This window comes from Phaethon aethereus (assembly GCF_964289735.1).
Source record: "Phaethon aethereus genome assembly, chromosome: 3".
NCBI classification, from domain to species: domain Eukaryota; kingdom Metazoa; phylum Chordata; class Aves; order Phaethontiformes; family Phaethontidae; genus Phaethon; species Phaethon aethereus.
Genome location: NC_138576.1, coordinates 105,596,848 through 105,614,913, shown reverse-complemented (window position 1 = coordinate 105,614,913; position 18,066 = coordinate 105,596,848). Strand labels below are relative to the sequence as shown.

The 18,066-nt window shown below is 44.5% G+C and overlaps 1 protein-coding gene across 1 annotated transcript in view; it reads right to left on the bottom strand.

Moving 5' to 3' along the window:
- Positions 1–18,066, bottom strand: part of KCNK2 (potassium two pore domain channel subfamily K member 2) — a gene marked incomplete at its 5' end in the record, with an annotated part of 99,937 nt that overhangs the window by 60,875 nt on the left and 20,996 nt on the right. The window contains one exon of the mRNA XM_081998060.1: positions 10,782–11,092. Within this exon, the coding sequence (XP_081854186.1) occupies positions 10,782–11,092 (311 nt within the window). The remainder of the gene's footprint in view (positions 1–10,781; positions 11,093–18,066) is intronic.

The following is an 18,066-nucleotide window of genomic DNA, read 5'->3' as shown; positions in this document are numbered from 1 at the left end:
AGGTTATGAGAAACTCTTAAATAGTAATTTCCTATTTGTCTCCTTCAAGAAATTAACGATCTTATAGACCCATCAGCTGCCTCTTTGTTGTGAATTAAATACTCTTTCTTAATAAATGATATATTTACCTATTTAAACAAATCCATTGAATATTGTATATAAGTAATTTTTTGTTGCCAATATTTGTCATTGACTTTCTTTGTACCTTTACTGATTTACCTTATCAATTGTTTCAAACATAGTTTTTAGTCATAAAGGGTCAGACAACGTCTTCTTCATCACTGGGTTATTAAGTTTCCAAGCACACATTATTATGCTTTCTCCTGTGCCGTTCCCATGTTTGGGAGATATTAACAAAGCTGCTGCATTATACTCCTTCGGAGCGTTCTGTAAGAGTCTTCCTTACAAACAAGGATGACACTTAGGTAAAGCTGCTGGTTTACTGAGATCAATACTACTATCTCATAAAGTCTTTGAAAGTTGCCTGCAGATTTTTCGGGAGGGGTAACTGCATTTTCAGTTCCTTGGATCAGCGGACATCTTTTCTTCTTAGTTTGGTCAGTGCCTGTGAGCAGATCCTCATCTAAGACTATTCCCAAGCATAATTTTAAAACAATTTCAAATAATACGTAACATAACCCCTAAAATATGTATATTTCAGGGCACTAATTCAGGGTAGCATCTTCTTTCTGACTACGTCCCCTGCACAAACTTACCTGGAATGTTGGATATTAACATTTCCTTAGCACGGAATATAAACCCAGGCTCATGCAGCTTGTTTCCACCAACTTCACTAAGGGCCAGGATCTCGCCCGCAGCGTTCAAATAACATGCTATTCATTCTCGGTGCTGTTAGATGCAATTTTCTCTGCCACTTTATTCTTGGTCGTCTTTTTTCTTGACTGGTGCCTTGCTACTAGAGCAAACACAACCACTTCATTTGTTACAAGTTTGGCATGTCATTCTTTCCTTCCTTCATAGATTCTTTCTGTCACCTGAGCCCTTTGGTTAATCTTAACTTGTACAGCAGGGATAGTAACTCTATGCGTTTTGAATCTCGAAACAATCAGAATCATGAAAACTCTATATAATAGTCTGTACATTTATCGTGTTGCAGCCTGTAAACTCTTTATGTGTTCTTAATATGGAATTCTTTTAAAACTACTTTACAGTATTAAAGTTAACTGACCACCTCAGTGGCAATTTTCCTAGTTTTTCTTATTTTTATTCCGTATACAAACTAAATTCTGACTTAAAAATGTTTCACTTCAGCACTACAGAACCAGTCAGCATTAGAATAGGGATGTGGATAGTTTCAATTCTTGAACTGTGTAGATTATTTCACTTGCCTTACTTTCTCTCAGAGCCTTTGTCTACTAGTTGTTTCACATGAGACGACCGAGGACTGAGCAGTGGAGGGGTTACCCAGCACATGGCAACCAAAGAAGGACTCCAAGTGCAATGAGTTTAAGAATAATATTAGATGGATACAGTAAAAGTAATAGGTTTTTCTTCTTTAATTGTCTTTATAGCGGTGGAAAATAGGGCGCTTTTTTTCGATAGTGAAAAGAACTGAGATAAAATTTTCAAATATTTAAACATTTTAGGAACTTAATTCCCATTTTTAAAGTTATGTGGATTCTTAGGCTAGCTCTCTACTGCATCTTGGATAGGCATGAGCTGTGTCTGAGTACAAAGTCCTAGCTTGTACTACATCCAGACTACCTGGCTTTACACGCGTATTTGGGAATAAGCTTTAGTAGAACATCAGAGAAAAGAGGCAGAGACGCTTGAGCCCGGAGTGGACAGGCCAGGCGTGACCTGCCCTACTTCCAAAAACAGGACCTGAGCTCCAAAAACACGTAAGCATTGTGTTCACACGGTACTTCTTTGCTTGAAATCAGAACACTGGGAAAAGGAGAGTGACAATATAAAATCTCATTTCAATTGAATGTCAACTTTCCACTTCCTATATAATTTAGAAACACTTTCTGGTAAATGCACTGCACAGTTTTATGTTATCACATCCTTGTGTTCACACACGTATCTGTCCGTAGAGGCCACTCTGAGCTACCCTTGCAGACTAAGACACAGAAATTTGTGACTTTTTTCTGTCAAACCAAGAGATAAAACAGCCTTTCAAACAGCACGGTCACTTTGTGAAAACAGAAGACAGTTCTCCTAGGTCAGGGATTTCAACCTCTGGTCCTCTGACCCCGCAAGGAGTCAAGCGAGATGACTGACAAGAGCCAGCCTGTTGACCACAGAGCTACATCTGCTAAGCAGGGGTCTGCAGAGCCCCAGGAGGAATACAGAGAGGTTATAAGGTGAGAAGGCCAGCCTCTGGTAGTCAGCCGCTGTCTCATACAGGGATCAGGCAGAAATAAGTATGTGTCAAACCAGTCACCCTAATGCTCATCTCCTTGTGCCGCACCAGGCTCTGAATACATGCTTTTGTACCATCTTCCAGTCGCTTCACTTTTATGAAATGATGTAACACAACACTTCATTACTCTCAGCTTTTCTATCCAAAGATTAAAATAGAAGCACTTTAAATTATGCTTCTGATAATATACAGAGCGTGCAGTCTTTTGTTACCCAACTCGTCAGGAGTTAGCTTGTGCTTCCTGGCAATCATTTAACAAGCAATCTCAAAAAGTCAGATATGCCTCAGAGTTTCTGGAAACTCGTTTTTCAGCCTGGATTTCTTCCTTTGCTGTCCTGCTGACATTTGACAAGAATGCTCTCCCACTTTCCAGTATAATGATACATCTTATATGGCCCAGCTACTGCACGAATCCTGCGTTTTTATTTCAGCTTTGATTTACAAAGAATGGAAATCCTAGTTCTTTGTTCAGAGGCACACTAGGGATGCTTCTAACACCTAGCAAACAAATCTCCAGCTTCCAGAAGCACATGCTTTTCAGCCTTGCTGTTGAAAGAGATTGCAATGATGTTTGTATTATGATTCTGTGACTCCGTGTTTTTCTTCTTAGTTTGTACGACGTGTGACTGTAATCTGCACTGGACACCAGTACCCAACATGTTGAAGAATTGAAGAACTCTTTTCACTCTATGTTCACAATCTACTTGAGCTAAAAACATGTCGAAACATATTGAAACTCATTTCTATTTCTAAATACACATTACAAACAGACTATGTATATAAATGTTGCATGTGTGCATACATATTTATATCTGTATGTACACATACACGTTCAGGGAAGAGGGCTTTTCTTTGCTTCTTGAGATTAAAGACTGGAAGAATTATGCAGACAGCTGCTCAGCAAAACTGACTTACTAATGAGTCATACCTGCTACGCTTTCTAAGACAAAAGCTGTCACTCGGATGCATTCAAGCTAGCTAGGTTCTAGGTCCTATAAAAGTGTTCATCCGAAGTAAATGTAGCCTTTAAGAGCCCCAACAACAGAAGCAGCAAAAAAAGTTAGAAACCAACCTGCTCGAACAAAGAAGTAACGAGGTCAGTTAGAATTTATTTATTAGTCTCCCAAAAAAACCTGTATTGCTCTTACGCCCATGAAGGATAAAAACTGGGCTTAAAAAAATTCCTTTTGGTTTATCAGCCGTGTGGAAAGTAACTACAGAAAAGGGAGTCGTCCTGTCGCTGGAGGGAAGGCACCCAGGCAACAGCGGGTTTGGCAGAACATCGCCCCGCTCCAGAGGCTCAGTGCGAAGCCAGGAGAGGGGATCTGGCTGCAGGAGCGCGGCAGGAGCCGGAGCAGCCCCCGGCGGGGAGCGCTCACAACCCCGGGGCTTCTGCAGCCCACCCGGGCGCTGCCTCGGCAGGTGGGCATCTGTGTGCAGAACGGGTCTGGGTAAGGTTATGATCAAAGGTCTTTCACAGAGGTCTTTTCTATAATAAACATTCCTCTGATCTGGGGATACAGGTAGAATTTGGGGGGCTTTACTGTGGAAGGAGACGATAGCATCCGAACATTTATTTCTGCCAAGAGTGAAGCAGAAAGGAAACGCTGGGATGAAGACGAGACTTACAGGCTCAGCGAGAGGGAAAGAGAAACAGGATCTTACTGTACCGTTAGGACTACCTGTATACTTAAAGTTAAGGATAGGTAAGCTGGAGTGCTTTGGCGGGCAGACACCCTACTAAGGACAGACGTACGCGCAGGATAACAACACAAGCTACAGTTCCTGCGCTTCATGTTTTAACTACTTTAAAAGTCACTCATTTCATGTTGCTTTGAAAACACCGTCAAAGGGCAGCTCTGCTGCTGGCATTTGCAATTTGTCGTAAGCTTCATGTCTGAAATGCAGACAGTACATTAGAAAACTGATGCAGTGGTATTTTGGATCCCCAGATAAATAAAATATGCTGCAGCATCCATTTCTTTTATGCCGGCCTATCAATTTTTTCAAGGTCTTAAGGTTTACAGAGCATAAACACCTGCTGCTGCCAGGTTAGGATACAGACATGGGATGGTTCCTGCTTCCTTTTGGAGAGGCTGGAAGGAATTGCAAAAGGGAGAGACTAGGAATATTTAGGATTTAAACTGGTACATTCAGGCTCCCTCAAAAAGTTCCGGCTTAGAGGACCCGTAAGCTACAGCTCACAGGACTGAGAACGTCTATAAATGTTGTGATCCGAAGAATGAATGAAATTTCATTCAAGCTTAATAGGCTTAGCTAATAAATTTTAAATTTGTCTAAATAAATTTCAGATTTGTCTGAAGACAAGATCTTTGCATCTCTGTGATTTATTGTGTCCCCAAATGATACAGCAAGTTCAAATACCTTCTAATCTCTGGGAGAGAAAGAAGGATTTACACTTATTTATTTTAACAGTTTTCTACATAATCAGAGAGGTTGCAGCTCAAGGAGCTTGTCCAGCTGAAATAAAACAACATATTCATGAGGATGCAGAAGAATTAGTTTCTTGGGGCTTCAATGCAGGCTGTAAAAAACACGCTATGAAAAAGACACAAAATCAGCTACTGGTGGAGGTGCAACTTAATGTAGCTAGCTACCTTGAACTATAAAAATGAAGCCATGGAAAACACAGATTTTAAAGTAAAATATTTTTAGAAGAATTTGATCACATAGGAAGCCGTGATGACATTCCGGTGATGCCCAGATGATGAAACAAACACTGCCCCCATGTCATTCATAACTGTGTCAGGCTTTCCTCAAGAGAGATAAAGAAAAAACCACAGTTTTCCTCAAGGGATATAAAAAGAAAAGGAAGAATGTAGCTGATGCAAAAGTAAGATGAAAAGAGGCATGGGACATGACTGTGGACCCCAGCACGGAGTGCTGTTCTCCTCACGTTAACCACAAGCCCAGGCAGAACACAAGGAGATCAACTTGTGGGATCAAGGTCAATTCAGCTAATCCTGGTGGTTCATTAATTCTTTTTTTTTTTGTTTTAAATGTAAGCACATTTTTGTGGGCATTCAGTTTTCAGAAGAAGCCACATAGCCTGAAAGGGGCTGGACTTAAACCTCTTGTAGAGTCCTTTATTGCTGAGACAGCTTGGTGCAGCACCCTGAAAACTTGTTCAGATTTCGAAATGAATGCTTTATAAGACAAAAATTACCACAAACAGCACTTGGAACGCATTAAAAGATTGTGCTGTTTAGTGTGATATTATTTTTTCCACTTGTTAGGGTTTTCAGGATAAATATATTTGAAGGATGTTTCTGCTAAAGGAACCAGAAATGAGGTATGTTATTAACTTAAGCTTCAGTGTACCTTTACTTGAAAACTCTTTTTTAAGCTTCAGAATTGACTCACTAAGATAACTAAAATGACTCACACCAGCTTGCTGGGACACTCTAGATATTTAAAATAATATAACTGAAATTTGTCTTATTTCCAATTTTTGTATGCCAAAATTATAAATTTTTGTATGCAAAAATAATACATGAAACAACTTGATGCTTGGGGATTAAAAGGAATTTTTTTTCCATTTTGGTTTATAAAGGTCAACACATAACTGCTGAGCAACATATAATTAGGTGATATTTACATAAAAAGCTCTTTTTTTTAATCAGCTTTCTCTTTGGCAGGGGGACAAGTATTTGTCTCTCATTGCTAAGACATCCCACAACGCGCAATACTGGTGAAATCGTTACCTCCTAGGAACAACACGAGTTCTGGGCAGGGGGAAAGCAAATTCATTGTTATTTCATATACCTCATTCCCTCTGTAGAACGCCCTATAGAGGGAATGAGGCGTAGGAGACAACAATAATGACAACTTTGCAAAGTTGCTGGATATCATATTCAGTCAGGCTCACCCATCCCCAGAGACAAACTCTTAACCCCAGGAGATGTCTTGAAGGTATATACACATATTTCATGGCTGCACAGCACTGCAGGAAGACATCGGCAATGCAATCTAAGGTCTCTTTATATTTGCTCCTATGCACAGGTGCGTAAATACAGCGGGAGATTTTTCTAGGTACTTGGCAATACACTTTGTGCATCTGAGTTTGGAAACAGTCTCCAACATTTTCAAGTGTTTAGTGGCAAGCTTGCTATAGGGAATAGTCAACACAGTAAAAGAGAACTAGAATTAGATTAAAATACCAAGATACAAGTTCTCTAATTAGAGAATTTTTTAATTTTTTAATGCTTATTGTTATTTGTGTGCATATAGCTGGATTACTCCCGGGTTTCTACCAGCTTCTGCCAACAAAGACCTCAGTGGTGGGGAAAAACCTGTTACATGTAAGATGTAAAAAATCCCTAGTGTAAATGAAGATCAAGTTTATATATTTTGTCACATATACCTAAAATCCACACAGGCTGAACTGCATTTACTCTTTTATTCTGGCAACTGGCAGTTACTTTGCATTGCATGGCAGGGACAAGTTGAGAGCAGGCATGGACAGAGAGACAAAAACACCGTCCATGATGAATTTGCAAGAGTTCTTTCTCTTGCTAAAGAAGGAATAGTAGTGAAGTGTCTGGCCACATCCCTTTCTACAGCTTCATAATGTATTAGACATTATATATAAGATTCACCAAACCAATGCTTTCTCATCTGTTAATAACTGATACCCTTTCAAGACCTTCCAACTGAAACTTTAAAAAAACAAGTTTAACATCAGACCATGCACATCTTGCTGGTCTGTTGTATCCTCATTAGACTCACCGAGGTAGTGTTTGTACGTTCACCAGCTCCCCTCCTGGGATATTTCTCTAGCTGTAGATTTAGATATACCACCACTGGCTGCTGGGCACTGCCCACCTCAGCACTGTTGTGTACAGCATGCAGTGATCCACTTCATATTGTTGGTGATACCGGCTTCAGGCTACAGTAAAAGGAGTTGAAATTGTCTGGGAAAAATGGCCTCTTGGGTGTACAGATATGCTCTGCGTGACTTTTTGCACATTTTAAGTACGGTACTAAATAGAAGTGTTCATAAAGTATCCAAAAATATGATGTATCTGGAAGTATCATGATGTACATGATCTGATGTATCATACATTGCTGTTGTTCATTGCAGGTATATTTTATTACAGGGAAGCAACAAGTAACTGAAGTGGTTTAGACTGAAAGAGATTTGCAGCACTGGACCATGGAAGTCAGAGATGGAGAAGGTCGTGAAGACCACCTCTTTGTCAACCCAGGAACAATGTCGCTGGACTGGGCTGAAAAGTTATGGAAAACCCAGGTCATTTTTTTGAGACAGCTGAGGCTACTTGGCTGTCATCATCAGGGCACTCCATTTAATTAACTTTGCACATTTTCGATGCTGCATAGCAGCTCTCCATTGCCCCGTGTTTCACGTGTATATAAAATACATAAAGTCTATAAAAGTATAATTCTCACTGAGTACACCTAGAGGAGCCACACAATCAATGTGAAAATAGATAGTTTCAGGACTTTGAAACCCAGGGAATAAAGCTGTGTGCGCTGAGAAGTCGGCAACAGTATATACTGTTATGCCAGGAAGGTTTTTGGTGATTGGTGAGATAAAATAAGGATGGAGAGGACGGGAAGGGAAAATTCCCTCTCCTGTGTGCATTTACAGAAGCACACCACTCCGTGTTGTAATCAGCTCTGTGGCAAAGGGAAGATTTTAGCAAAGGTGATGGAAAATAGATGGCCCCTGGGTGCTAGCCAACTGGCCTTTCATTCCACTTGTGCAAGTTTTTTAGCTGAATTTGTGCTCTCAAACCAGTCTCCCTAATTTGTTCACCTGAATAAGGTGCTGCACATTGTAGTGGCGGTTAGCGGGCTTGGAATAGTCAAGCCTGCTTCAGAGTAAGGGTTAAATGGCAGCTCAGAAGTTGTGGAGACTGAAGAAGCCTAGCATGATAAGCACCTTGAGCAATGCCTAGCACGAACCAGAGCCAAACCAGTTTCTGGAATGCCAGAGCACTAAGTTCAAAAGGAAAAGTTTATAATGAATTTCATCACAGTTTGACTCAAGGTAAATACTTGATTAAAGAAGACATTACAGTCTGTAAGCTCTGTAATTTTCTTCACACACACTAATCATTCCAGCTTCCTACCACACTAGTACATATTAATTTTCAGTTTTATAGCTTTCAGTGAATTCTTAAATATCATTTACTTTTTCCTCACATGCACTATTTATTTTTATTCATACAGACACACAACAAAAACTGAAGAAACACTGTATTATAGACATAAACCCAGAGAGACAAAATGTATCCCAGTAATTTAGCTTCTGTGACAAAGCGGTAAGTAGGGAAGAAATAGGACCCCACGGTTAGGGTAGCAGCCTAGACTTGGAAAAATGGATTTGAGACTCCGCTTTACTACTGATTTCCTATTTTACTTTGGGCAAGGCACTTAATTCCTGACCCTTAAGCAACGTGTTGTAATTTGTTATCACTTATTCTGCGTAAAGAAAGGCACCCACAGGCACTTGTAGGACCAGGCTCCCTATGCCTCAGCTCTCCTCCTATACAAGGAGCACGTTCCTACCTCCACGTCGTGGTGGTCTTCTTCGCAGAGAAGCAGAAGGGAACAAGGAGAAATTAAGTTTTCCATTTACCCCAACAACAAGCAGAGCAAACTCTTCCCACAACCATCTCTCATCCACGTGCTGTGGGAGGCTGTGTCACCCACGCTTCACAAGCCTGTGTCTTTTGGTCATGCCAAGATCACCAGCGAAGGTGGGAGCTAATGCTGATACGGGTATCTGTGCTCTGGTAATTGTACTGAAACTGTCCTTTATTTTATACAGAACATCAAATGGGCGCTGAATGCTGATGAAGTGTTTTTTTATTACCAATCTGTGCTTCTGGGTAGTGAATCATAAATGCTAAAGTATCTAAGTACTCCAGAGCAAATTTCAACAGTTTTTGCCTTAAGGACCATCTCATACATGATGTAAGGTAATATTGCTGAAAAAATTTCTATTTTTATCTCCACAAGTACAGGATCTGACCTAAAAATCTCATATGGGGATATTTATACTACCTGCAAGAGAATGTTTTAATCAAAATGTGCGTGTATATTTCTCTGAAAGATTCTCTCACATTCTGCTGGTAAAACCACTGAAACACAGTTATTACACAGCATCAAAATTCACATTGAGAACACCTCCTCGGGCATGCCGAGTCAGGACACATGGAGGTAGGAGCTGCCTGGCAGTCCTTGAAAGGGTGGCAGCTTTGGAATATATTTCAAGCAACAAGGCAGAGGAGAAATCACAAAATACAAGACATTTTCACAGCTTGCCTTTAAAATTCAGAAGTAGTGTGCCATAAAAATAACTCGATTCATCAGAGCTCTGAATTTAAAACTGCAAAAAAAAAAACAGGTGTCCACGCTGATGCTCAAGGCAGATTGGTCTCTAGAGAGGCAAAATCAACTTCTGAACTCCCAGCCAGACCTGCTGTCAAAAACCACCTCCAGAAGCTTTGCTGCCCACGCGACTGGCATGCTCCTGCTCTCCAGTGTCCCACCTCTGCAGACCCAGACAGGCCCATGGCTACTGTTAATGAAGGGGTCAATCCTTGCCAGCTCTTGGCTGTTCACTCCAGCCTCCCGTTTCATGGTCTCATCCCCAGAATTGACATTACTTGGCAGCCCCTTGCTGTTCCCTGCAGTGCCACTGGCTATTCGTAAGAACATGGGAACATGGGATTTAAGTTGGAGAGGGCCTCGTAAGGCTCTGGATCTAGTTCTGTGCTAGGGCAAATAAATATTTCCCGTGCTTCTGAGGCAGGTGACCTGCAAGGGTAAAGTCATGTTAGTAGGAACACACCAATGTACATCAGTTGTGGACGCGCCTTTAAAAGCGGAGAAAATTGAGATTTAAGATCAAAATAGCAAGTCTGTGGTACTTTCCTCTGCTTAAAACAGAATCAATGAAAAGAAACATACAGCTGGAAGGAAAGCTAGCTTGATACAATCACAGTAAATTAGAAGTCCCTTAAGGCAATGGACGGTGTATTTTCTTCCTCAGAATTAGGCATCTCAAATATTGACAGACCTGGTAAGGCACAATCAATATATCAATTCCTTTGTGAACTATTAATTGTATATATTGCTGACGAATAATCATTTCATTAGCATAACGGCAGGTTTCAGTGAAAAGGCTGTGTACCAAGGGTACTGGACCTAAAAATAGCAATAGCTTTTCAACCGTGAGGCTTTGCACAAAAATGCGGTTGCTCAACTTTTGGTCTTAACACTTGTTACATGGCTCAGCCAATACAGAGCCTTGCTAATGAAGTTTTTCCCTTTTATCACAGCAGTGCTACCATATGTAATTTGTTCCTCTAAGGCATGGTGGCAAGGGTTTGGTATGGATTACCTGAATCAGTTCATCAAGCTCTGTTGCATTCACACAGGAATGCTGAGATACAAACGTCTGCTTCTGAATCACAATGGTGGTTTTCTGGGAGGTCTCATGAGGCTGCTCCAGGGCTTTAAATACTGTTGCTCCAATTATTAAGTACACGACTACCACCAGAAAAATTGTTGAGACTGTCTTCCATTTCATAACATTAATAGCTGAATCACTTTCCTCCCGTGAAGAGAGCACAGTAGGCTTGGTGGAAAATGATAATCTCGGTTTGGAGTTCTGAGTGGCCGATTTGGGATCCAGCAAGTCAGGTGCCGCCACTGGCAAAACAGAAAAAGAAAGTTAATTTTTACAGTGCCGCTCCGATTTCATTAACTGAACTTCTTGCCAAGAGATTACAGAAATTCTGCTGCTTCCAACTGGAATTCTTAAACTGTTGAATCTTTCACATAAACCCTATGCCACGTTGCAACAAAGCAGCTGCTCTTGAGTAGTATTCTCCACTTTACACACATTTGCAACATTTTCTATATGCATGTCCCCTTCTCTTATTCAATCATTTCATAAACACAGATTTCCCCTACGCTCTTGCATTTAAATTAGCATAAAGTGGTATTTTGCTGCAGAGATTCTTTACATCTGCTGCTCTCCCAAGCACTGCTAAGCAGCTTTCCAGCTGTGTTTTACCTCAGCATTACAGAGGTAGCAGAAAAATACAAACCCTTCCTTCTCTCACCTACTTTGTCCTGCGCTCCGACAAACGCTCGCTAAGAACAGTTGCACGATCACTTCCAAACTCCCCAGACACAACCATAAAAACAATACATTGCTCATCATACCGGCCTTAAAGCGTTAATTGCGTATCGATTACACCTTTCAGAAAATACCAGTAAACCATATGTGTACTTACTGGAAAAGTCACCCATTTGTTAAGGCGTGTATTTTTATTTACAGCTACAGAAACCCACCGGGTTAGGAAAAGAGCAGCTGAGTGTGTTATCAACTATCTGGATAACTCACGTGACTACCAGCAACTACACGGGCACTAAAAAAAAAAACCCGCCACATCAAGCGCAGGTAAAGGTCTCCTGTGGGAAGATGGCCACAGCAGTTGACCGCACAAGCTATATTTAAGTTGTTTTGAGTTACAAGTACATTTTGTACGGCCACAACACGGCTTCCAGCTGCCGGTGAGAAAAGCCCAGATCCAAATACAGAGGGAAGTCACCCTCCGGCCGGCGGAGGTGGGGCACGTCCCCATCACGGGTGGCGGTGGCACTTGGGTCACCTCCTGGGCACCCACCAGGCTCAGGCACCCACCTCGGCGCCGGGAGAAGGGGCCAGGAGGGAGCGAGGCAGCCCCCAGCCCGGGCCGAGCGGGGACCCGGGGCACCCCGCGCACCCCACGCGCACGCCGCTGTCACGCCTTCCACTCCCTCTCCCGCAGCCCCGGCCCCGCGGCCCCACGCCCGCCGGCACCCCGGGGACGGCCGCGCTCCCCGCCCCGCGCCCCACACCTTGGCGGGGGGAGCCCCCGCCCCGTCGCCTGCCCCTCTCCCGTCGCAGCCTCCGCGACCCTCCGCGCCCCCAAGGACGGTGCCGGGGGCCGCTCCGATCCCAGCCGGCCCCGCCGAGCTCGGTGCCCGCGCCGCCCGGGGCAGCGCCGAACCGCCGCGGCCGCCGGCGGCGAACAAAGGAGCGGGCACCGGGCACCGCCGCTCCGCCGCCGGCCCCGCCGGCCCCTCCCCGCGGCCGGTGCAATGCGCCGGGGGATGCCGGCCGCCCCCCGAGGGGCTCAGCCCTGGTGCGGCGGGGCAGCGACGAGGGAGCCCCGCGCCACCGCCGGCGGGGATGCTCCGCGTCGGGGAGGGGTGCGGGGGCGAGGCGGCCGGCGGCGGGGCTGGGGCGCGGCGCGGAGCGGGGCCGGGAAGGCAGGCAAGGCAGGGGAGAAGGGAAGGCAGGGGAGAAGGGAAGGCAGGCAAGGTACAAAGGGGGCCCGGACCGCCAATACGCGGGGAGCATCCCGGGGCGCGGGGGAAGCAGGGGCGCATGCAGCAGCATCCGCAAGGCTGGGAGCGGGGAGGCACGCCATTGTGCTCGTACTCACTTCTTATTTACCGACCCGGTGCCCTCTCCTCGCTCCACGGGCAGGCATTTTTTCAGGGCTTGGGTAGATACAGTTAGAGCAAATTAAAAAATAAAGGAATTTAAAAAAAAAAAGAAGAAGAAGAAAAAGAAAAGAAAGGAAGGAGCAGACCGAGAGGAAGAGGCTGATGGATGGGTCTGGAGGAGAGGGAGCGGCAGGGGCGGGCGGGCTGGCAGCGCGGAACCCGCCGGCTCCCCCCGGCCCCGGGGCGTGCGAGGTGCCTCACGTCGCGCATCGCGCATCGCACATCGCGGCGTATGTGTGTGTGTGTGTGTGTGTGTGTGTGAGAGTGTCCTTGCGTGTGTCCGTGTGCGCGGGGCGTGCGGAGCAGCCCGAACCCGGCGTTGCCTTTTTGTGGGGCGGCGGGCACCCGCGCCGTGGATTCCCCCCCTCCTCCGCGCCCCCTTCCGCACCCCCCGCCGGCGGGGGGGGCAGCGCCACGCCGCTCCCCGCCGCTCCCGGCCCGCCGGGGGGTGCGCGCCCCTTCCGCGCCCCTCCGCGCAGGCAGCCCTGCAGGGCGGCAGGCAGATGCTGCAGGGGCGCAGGGAAAAAATGGAGGGGAGAGGCGGGGGGGAGGCAGAGCGGTACCTGCGGAGACCCAGGTCTCTCGCCTTGGAAACGGGCGCGGAGAGGGGCGGGAGGGAGAAGGCACCGGCCACCCCCGCTGGCGAGGCAGGACCTGCCGGCGGTCCCCGCTCCAGCCCCAAACGCGACCCTTCTCGCCAGAGCCTCCCTCTGAACTTTGGAGCAAGACGAAATGTCACCGCGGCAGGAGCGGTGGGACAAGCGGGGAGACCCCGGCCCTCACCGGGGAGCGGCGGGGCGCTGAGGGGCAAGGCGGCTCCCTCCTCCCCGGCCGGGCCTGATTTTTAACCCGTGTGCTTTGCAGCCCGGTGTTCTGCTGCAAGGAGTTAACGAGGTGGGATCTAGGAGTCAGGGATGGTAGCTGCTCTCCTATCGCAGGCACCGCCAGCGTACGGCCTCCTTCCATTTTAGTCTGACAGATACATCAGAAACGCTGCTTCAAACTGTGATTTCTGCCACTAAAAAACCTGAAATTATTCTTGTTATCTTTGTCCCCTATTTCCCAGTCATCTGTCACCTGTGACATTATCCCTGGGTCAGTTGTTCACACTGAGGTGATGAACATCTACACTCGCCTAAAAGACAGAAGGGGATTTACCATGTCTACAGTTGCCTAAAAGACAAGAGGATTTACCACAAGTATCCAAAAACTGCTCCCGCAACCGCTCTCTAAAAAGTCTCTGCAAACACGTTAAAAAATTACTCACCGTAACAAATGGGTATAGGTCACAAGCATTTAAAGACAGAGGCTGTATCTGTAAAATGGCCAAAGTCAGTCGTACATCGGGTGTTTAATGGGCTATAATCCTGCTCAAATCAGCAGTACCATCAGCAAACACTTTAGAAGTCACTTATTTTAACGCTTCTCTGTATCAATATGACATAATACAAATGAGTGTAATATTAAGTTCCTCAGGACTCCAATTTCAGCAACATCAATCACGCCAATCTTCCCTAGTGTGTTCACACGTCTCCAGGAGATGTGGCACAGGGCACGAAGCTGCGTCTGCTATTTCGGTCTGAGCTGTAGCTCATCGCTCCCCATCGCTGTGAACCAGCAAAGCAGTTGTCAAGTAACAAGAGCCGTTGGGCCCAATCCAACAAGCCCTTTTGGAAGTAGACCTTCAGTCATATGGTCGACTTCATTGACGTACTCCCAATCCTCCAACATGAGAAAAGTGAAATGCCTGCTCCTATCTGCTGATACTCCTTTGCTCAAGGGATTCATGAAGATGAAAGATTTTCACGCTTGGATCTTTTTTATACCAAAAAACCCATCATCTTTCCCCCTTTCTCACAAAAAGGTTTCTTAACCATCAGCCTGTGTGAGCACTGTCTGTTCCTATCTCATGGAAAAAAACAGTTTCACAGGATTTCTTCCACCATCCTATGGGAAAACAGGCATGAAAATTTTTCTCCATGCTGACCTGTAAAATATTGTGGAAAATAGTACTACGTGCCTTTCTTTAGCAATCTAAATATTTGGAATAAGACTTTGTTTTTCCTTGAGTGGAGGAATTATTATTAAAAGCTGAAAAAGGGTCAGACTTATTGCTTACAATTTGAAATCAGTGGGAAGCCTCCCAATAGCTTCAGGAGGGTTTGGATCAGGCCTTAAATTCAGGCATTCCACCCAACGGGCAGTAAACATTTTGAGATCCACTCCAGGAATGACTGCCTTGGTGCCTTAACTTTAATAGCTTGAAAAGCTGTCTCCGTGAAAGTAATTATTTCCATTAATTACCTAGTAAATATCTCCAATACCTACTTTCAGTTGGCTGATATTTTCCACCTATTGTCATCCCAGATGTAATCCTCAGCTGGGGCGTACCGCTTACTTAAAGTGGACTTGAGCTATGCTCTCTCACTTCTACTACAGATATAGACACTCCACATACGGTAGGTACCTTTAATGACAGGCATCTTCAAATCCAGCAAGAAACCCAGTAATTTTTATTGTGGTGTACAACAAAAAACATTGTGTATAGCAACTCCTATTTTCTGGAGACCTTTTATAGCACCAGCATTTGTTCTGTGGAGTCATGCCCTCCAATATTTTTATTGTAATGTACACCACACATTGTTTGAATATGGTGTGTGACCATTTTGCCCTCAAATTTGGAACTGACATTTGACCAGTTTGAATCATCAGGCCTGAGCTTTACTAAACAAACACACTCAAATGCAGCATATCACTGACAAAATATACCACCGACCAACACAGACGAGATTAACTAGTAAAAGGGGCTACAACACGGAGCTCCAACCTTGCAAGTAAATGGGTTTGCTACTGAGCCAGAGATTTATCTGAACAAACTAAAAAAAAAAAAATAAACTTCTATGATTAAGTGTATGCAGGTTTGTGTATTTCATGCTAACATGAGAAAGACTCACAAAGTACAGGACTGTTAAATGCTGTCTAAAAATGTATTGGCACGAGTTTGGGATGGCCTCATTACTCTCAGACGGTGGCTGCTGGAAGCTGCTCAACTCTATGAAATGTTAAAAGTAGGCTCAGCCGAAAGAGACAGGCATGCAGCATGCAGAGGAAGTCAAAGTTGCATGATAAACATAGCAATCACATATTCGTACAAATAACAGCTGTAGAAGATCTAAACATAGCTTTGGTTGGACAGGAGCACATTTGTAAGGAAATAGTTATTCCAGAAAAATATCACCCTAGAAAGACCAATTTAAAAAGCGTACAGAAAAAGTACCGTTATCCGTCGCTAACACTTTCTTTTCCTCTTTCTGGTAGCGGGAGCCATCCCCTCCCTGGAAGGCCATGGAGAGCACTTGCTTTGTGCCCGGAGCAAGGGGCTCCTGCCAAGCCCCCACCTCTGGGTGCAGTAAATGCTCTTCTCCTTTAACCGGCTGCCTAATACGAGTTGCCAGAGGTTCCAGCCTTCTTCACTCCTATTTAGTTGCCGAGGATTTCTATGTTCCCCAGGGACTGTTAGGGCAAGGCTTCCAGCGAGGGCATTTCCCTCAATGACTTCAACAGACCCTTCATATGGGCACCTGTTGAATTCGCCGCAGGGGACCCACGCCTTCGATCAGACAAGGTATTGCTGCAGGCTTCAGGCCTTGCTTGCGGACACAGCGTCTTCCTCTCAAAAGGACACGGTACTTTCTTGTGACACGAGAGCAGGAAACCTCTGCTTCTCTTCGGAATGGGCCAAACCACACACCCCGTTAAAGGCTTTGCTACGGCAAGTTTTGTTATGACAGAGCTCAGCAGAAATACTGCTGGACTTCCGTAGCAAGGTAATCGTAAGGCTCATTTCACTTATTCAGCGGGACTTACAAATGACTTGTCTCTTGACTTCTTTGGAAACATTGAAAGATCTCTGTCAGTTCGTTATGGATAATTACGACATTAAGGCCATGCCATGCTACTGTATTCTGCCATTAAACCATTAGTCATATCCTGCGACGGGAATTTACACTAAACGAGAAACTAATAGCGTACAAGCTGCTTCTCCTTTGAGCAAATGAGAAGACAGACCGTGTGCTTCGCAGGCGGTAGGGACGAGGCTGCTCCCAGCGACCGTGCTGAGACCGCACACTCCCAGCCCACCGCCAGCGTCAGGAGGCCAAAGAGAAGGCAGTAGGCAGGAGACACTTGAGCTAAGTGATACCCAGCCCTCATCTGCCTCTGAAAATGGTAAAGCCTTAAAGCAGTCCCACTTAAAAATATGTGATCACCTTTAATTCACATTTTTAAATGAGTTAAGCATGTGTGGTGCAACTAGAATATGTATTAATGAGTCCTACCTCACTAGCGAGCTATTACACCTACCCTGAGTGTCTGTCTTACAGTGTGAGGAATTGTTTGTTCAGCAGAAAAGCCATTGTTTCTCACCTCATCAATTACTAGAAAAAATGTTTACATGTGCCCATCTATTTTCATACAGCTCAGTTGTCAGTTTTAATTAGGTTCTAATTCTTTCCATCACTAGTAATTCTTATCTATTTATCCATGTGCAGCAAGTGGGAAGTTGTTTTAGAACCCATAAAGCATTCGCTGTTGTAATTAATATTGTGAATGTGTATTTTTCTTTACTGGCTTGCAAATCTCCCAGTGGGTTTCCTCCCTGCCCGTGTCGTGTTACCAGACCTAATGGGATTTATTTGTCACATGTTCTGCCACTGTTTTTTCATATTTGCTTTCACAAATCTGTTATGCTTGGACAGCTTCAGAAGCAATAATTATAACTAACTTTTCAATGCCATTCTCATCAATGATAAATGTGAATTGCCACATGTCACCTTTATTATGGATTATTTATGCACAGGAAAATCTTACTACTACTTTGAATTACTGATCTCCTTGAGGGAAAGCCAGTGGTGCTTTGGGGTGATTACAAAATGTTTTTCTGTAATCATCAAAATGTTCTACAAAACTGCTGGTTTGTAATTTGTTTTTCTTTTTTGCTAGTTGTGGTCTCTTCAAAATAGGAGACTGACAATGGGAATATCTAGATTTTATGTCTGGCTGTCCACACCCATTAGAACCAATCATGCAACTGTCCTCGTAGATTTTCATGGCACTACTGGATG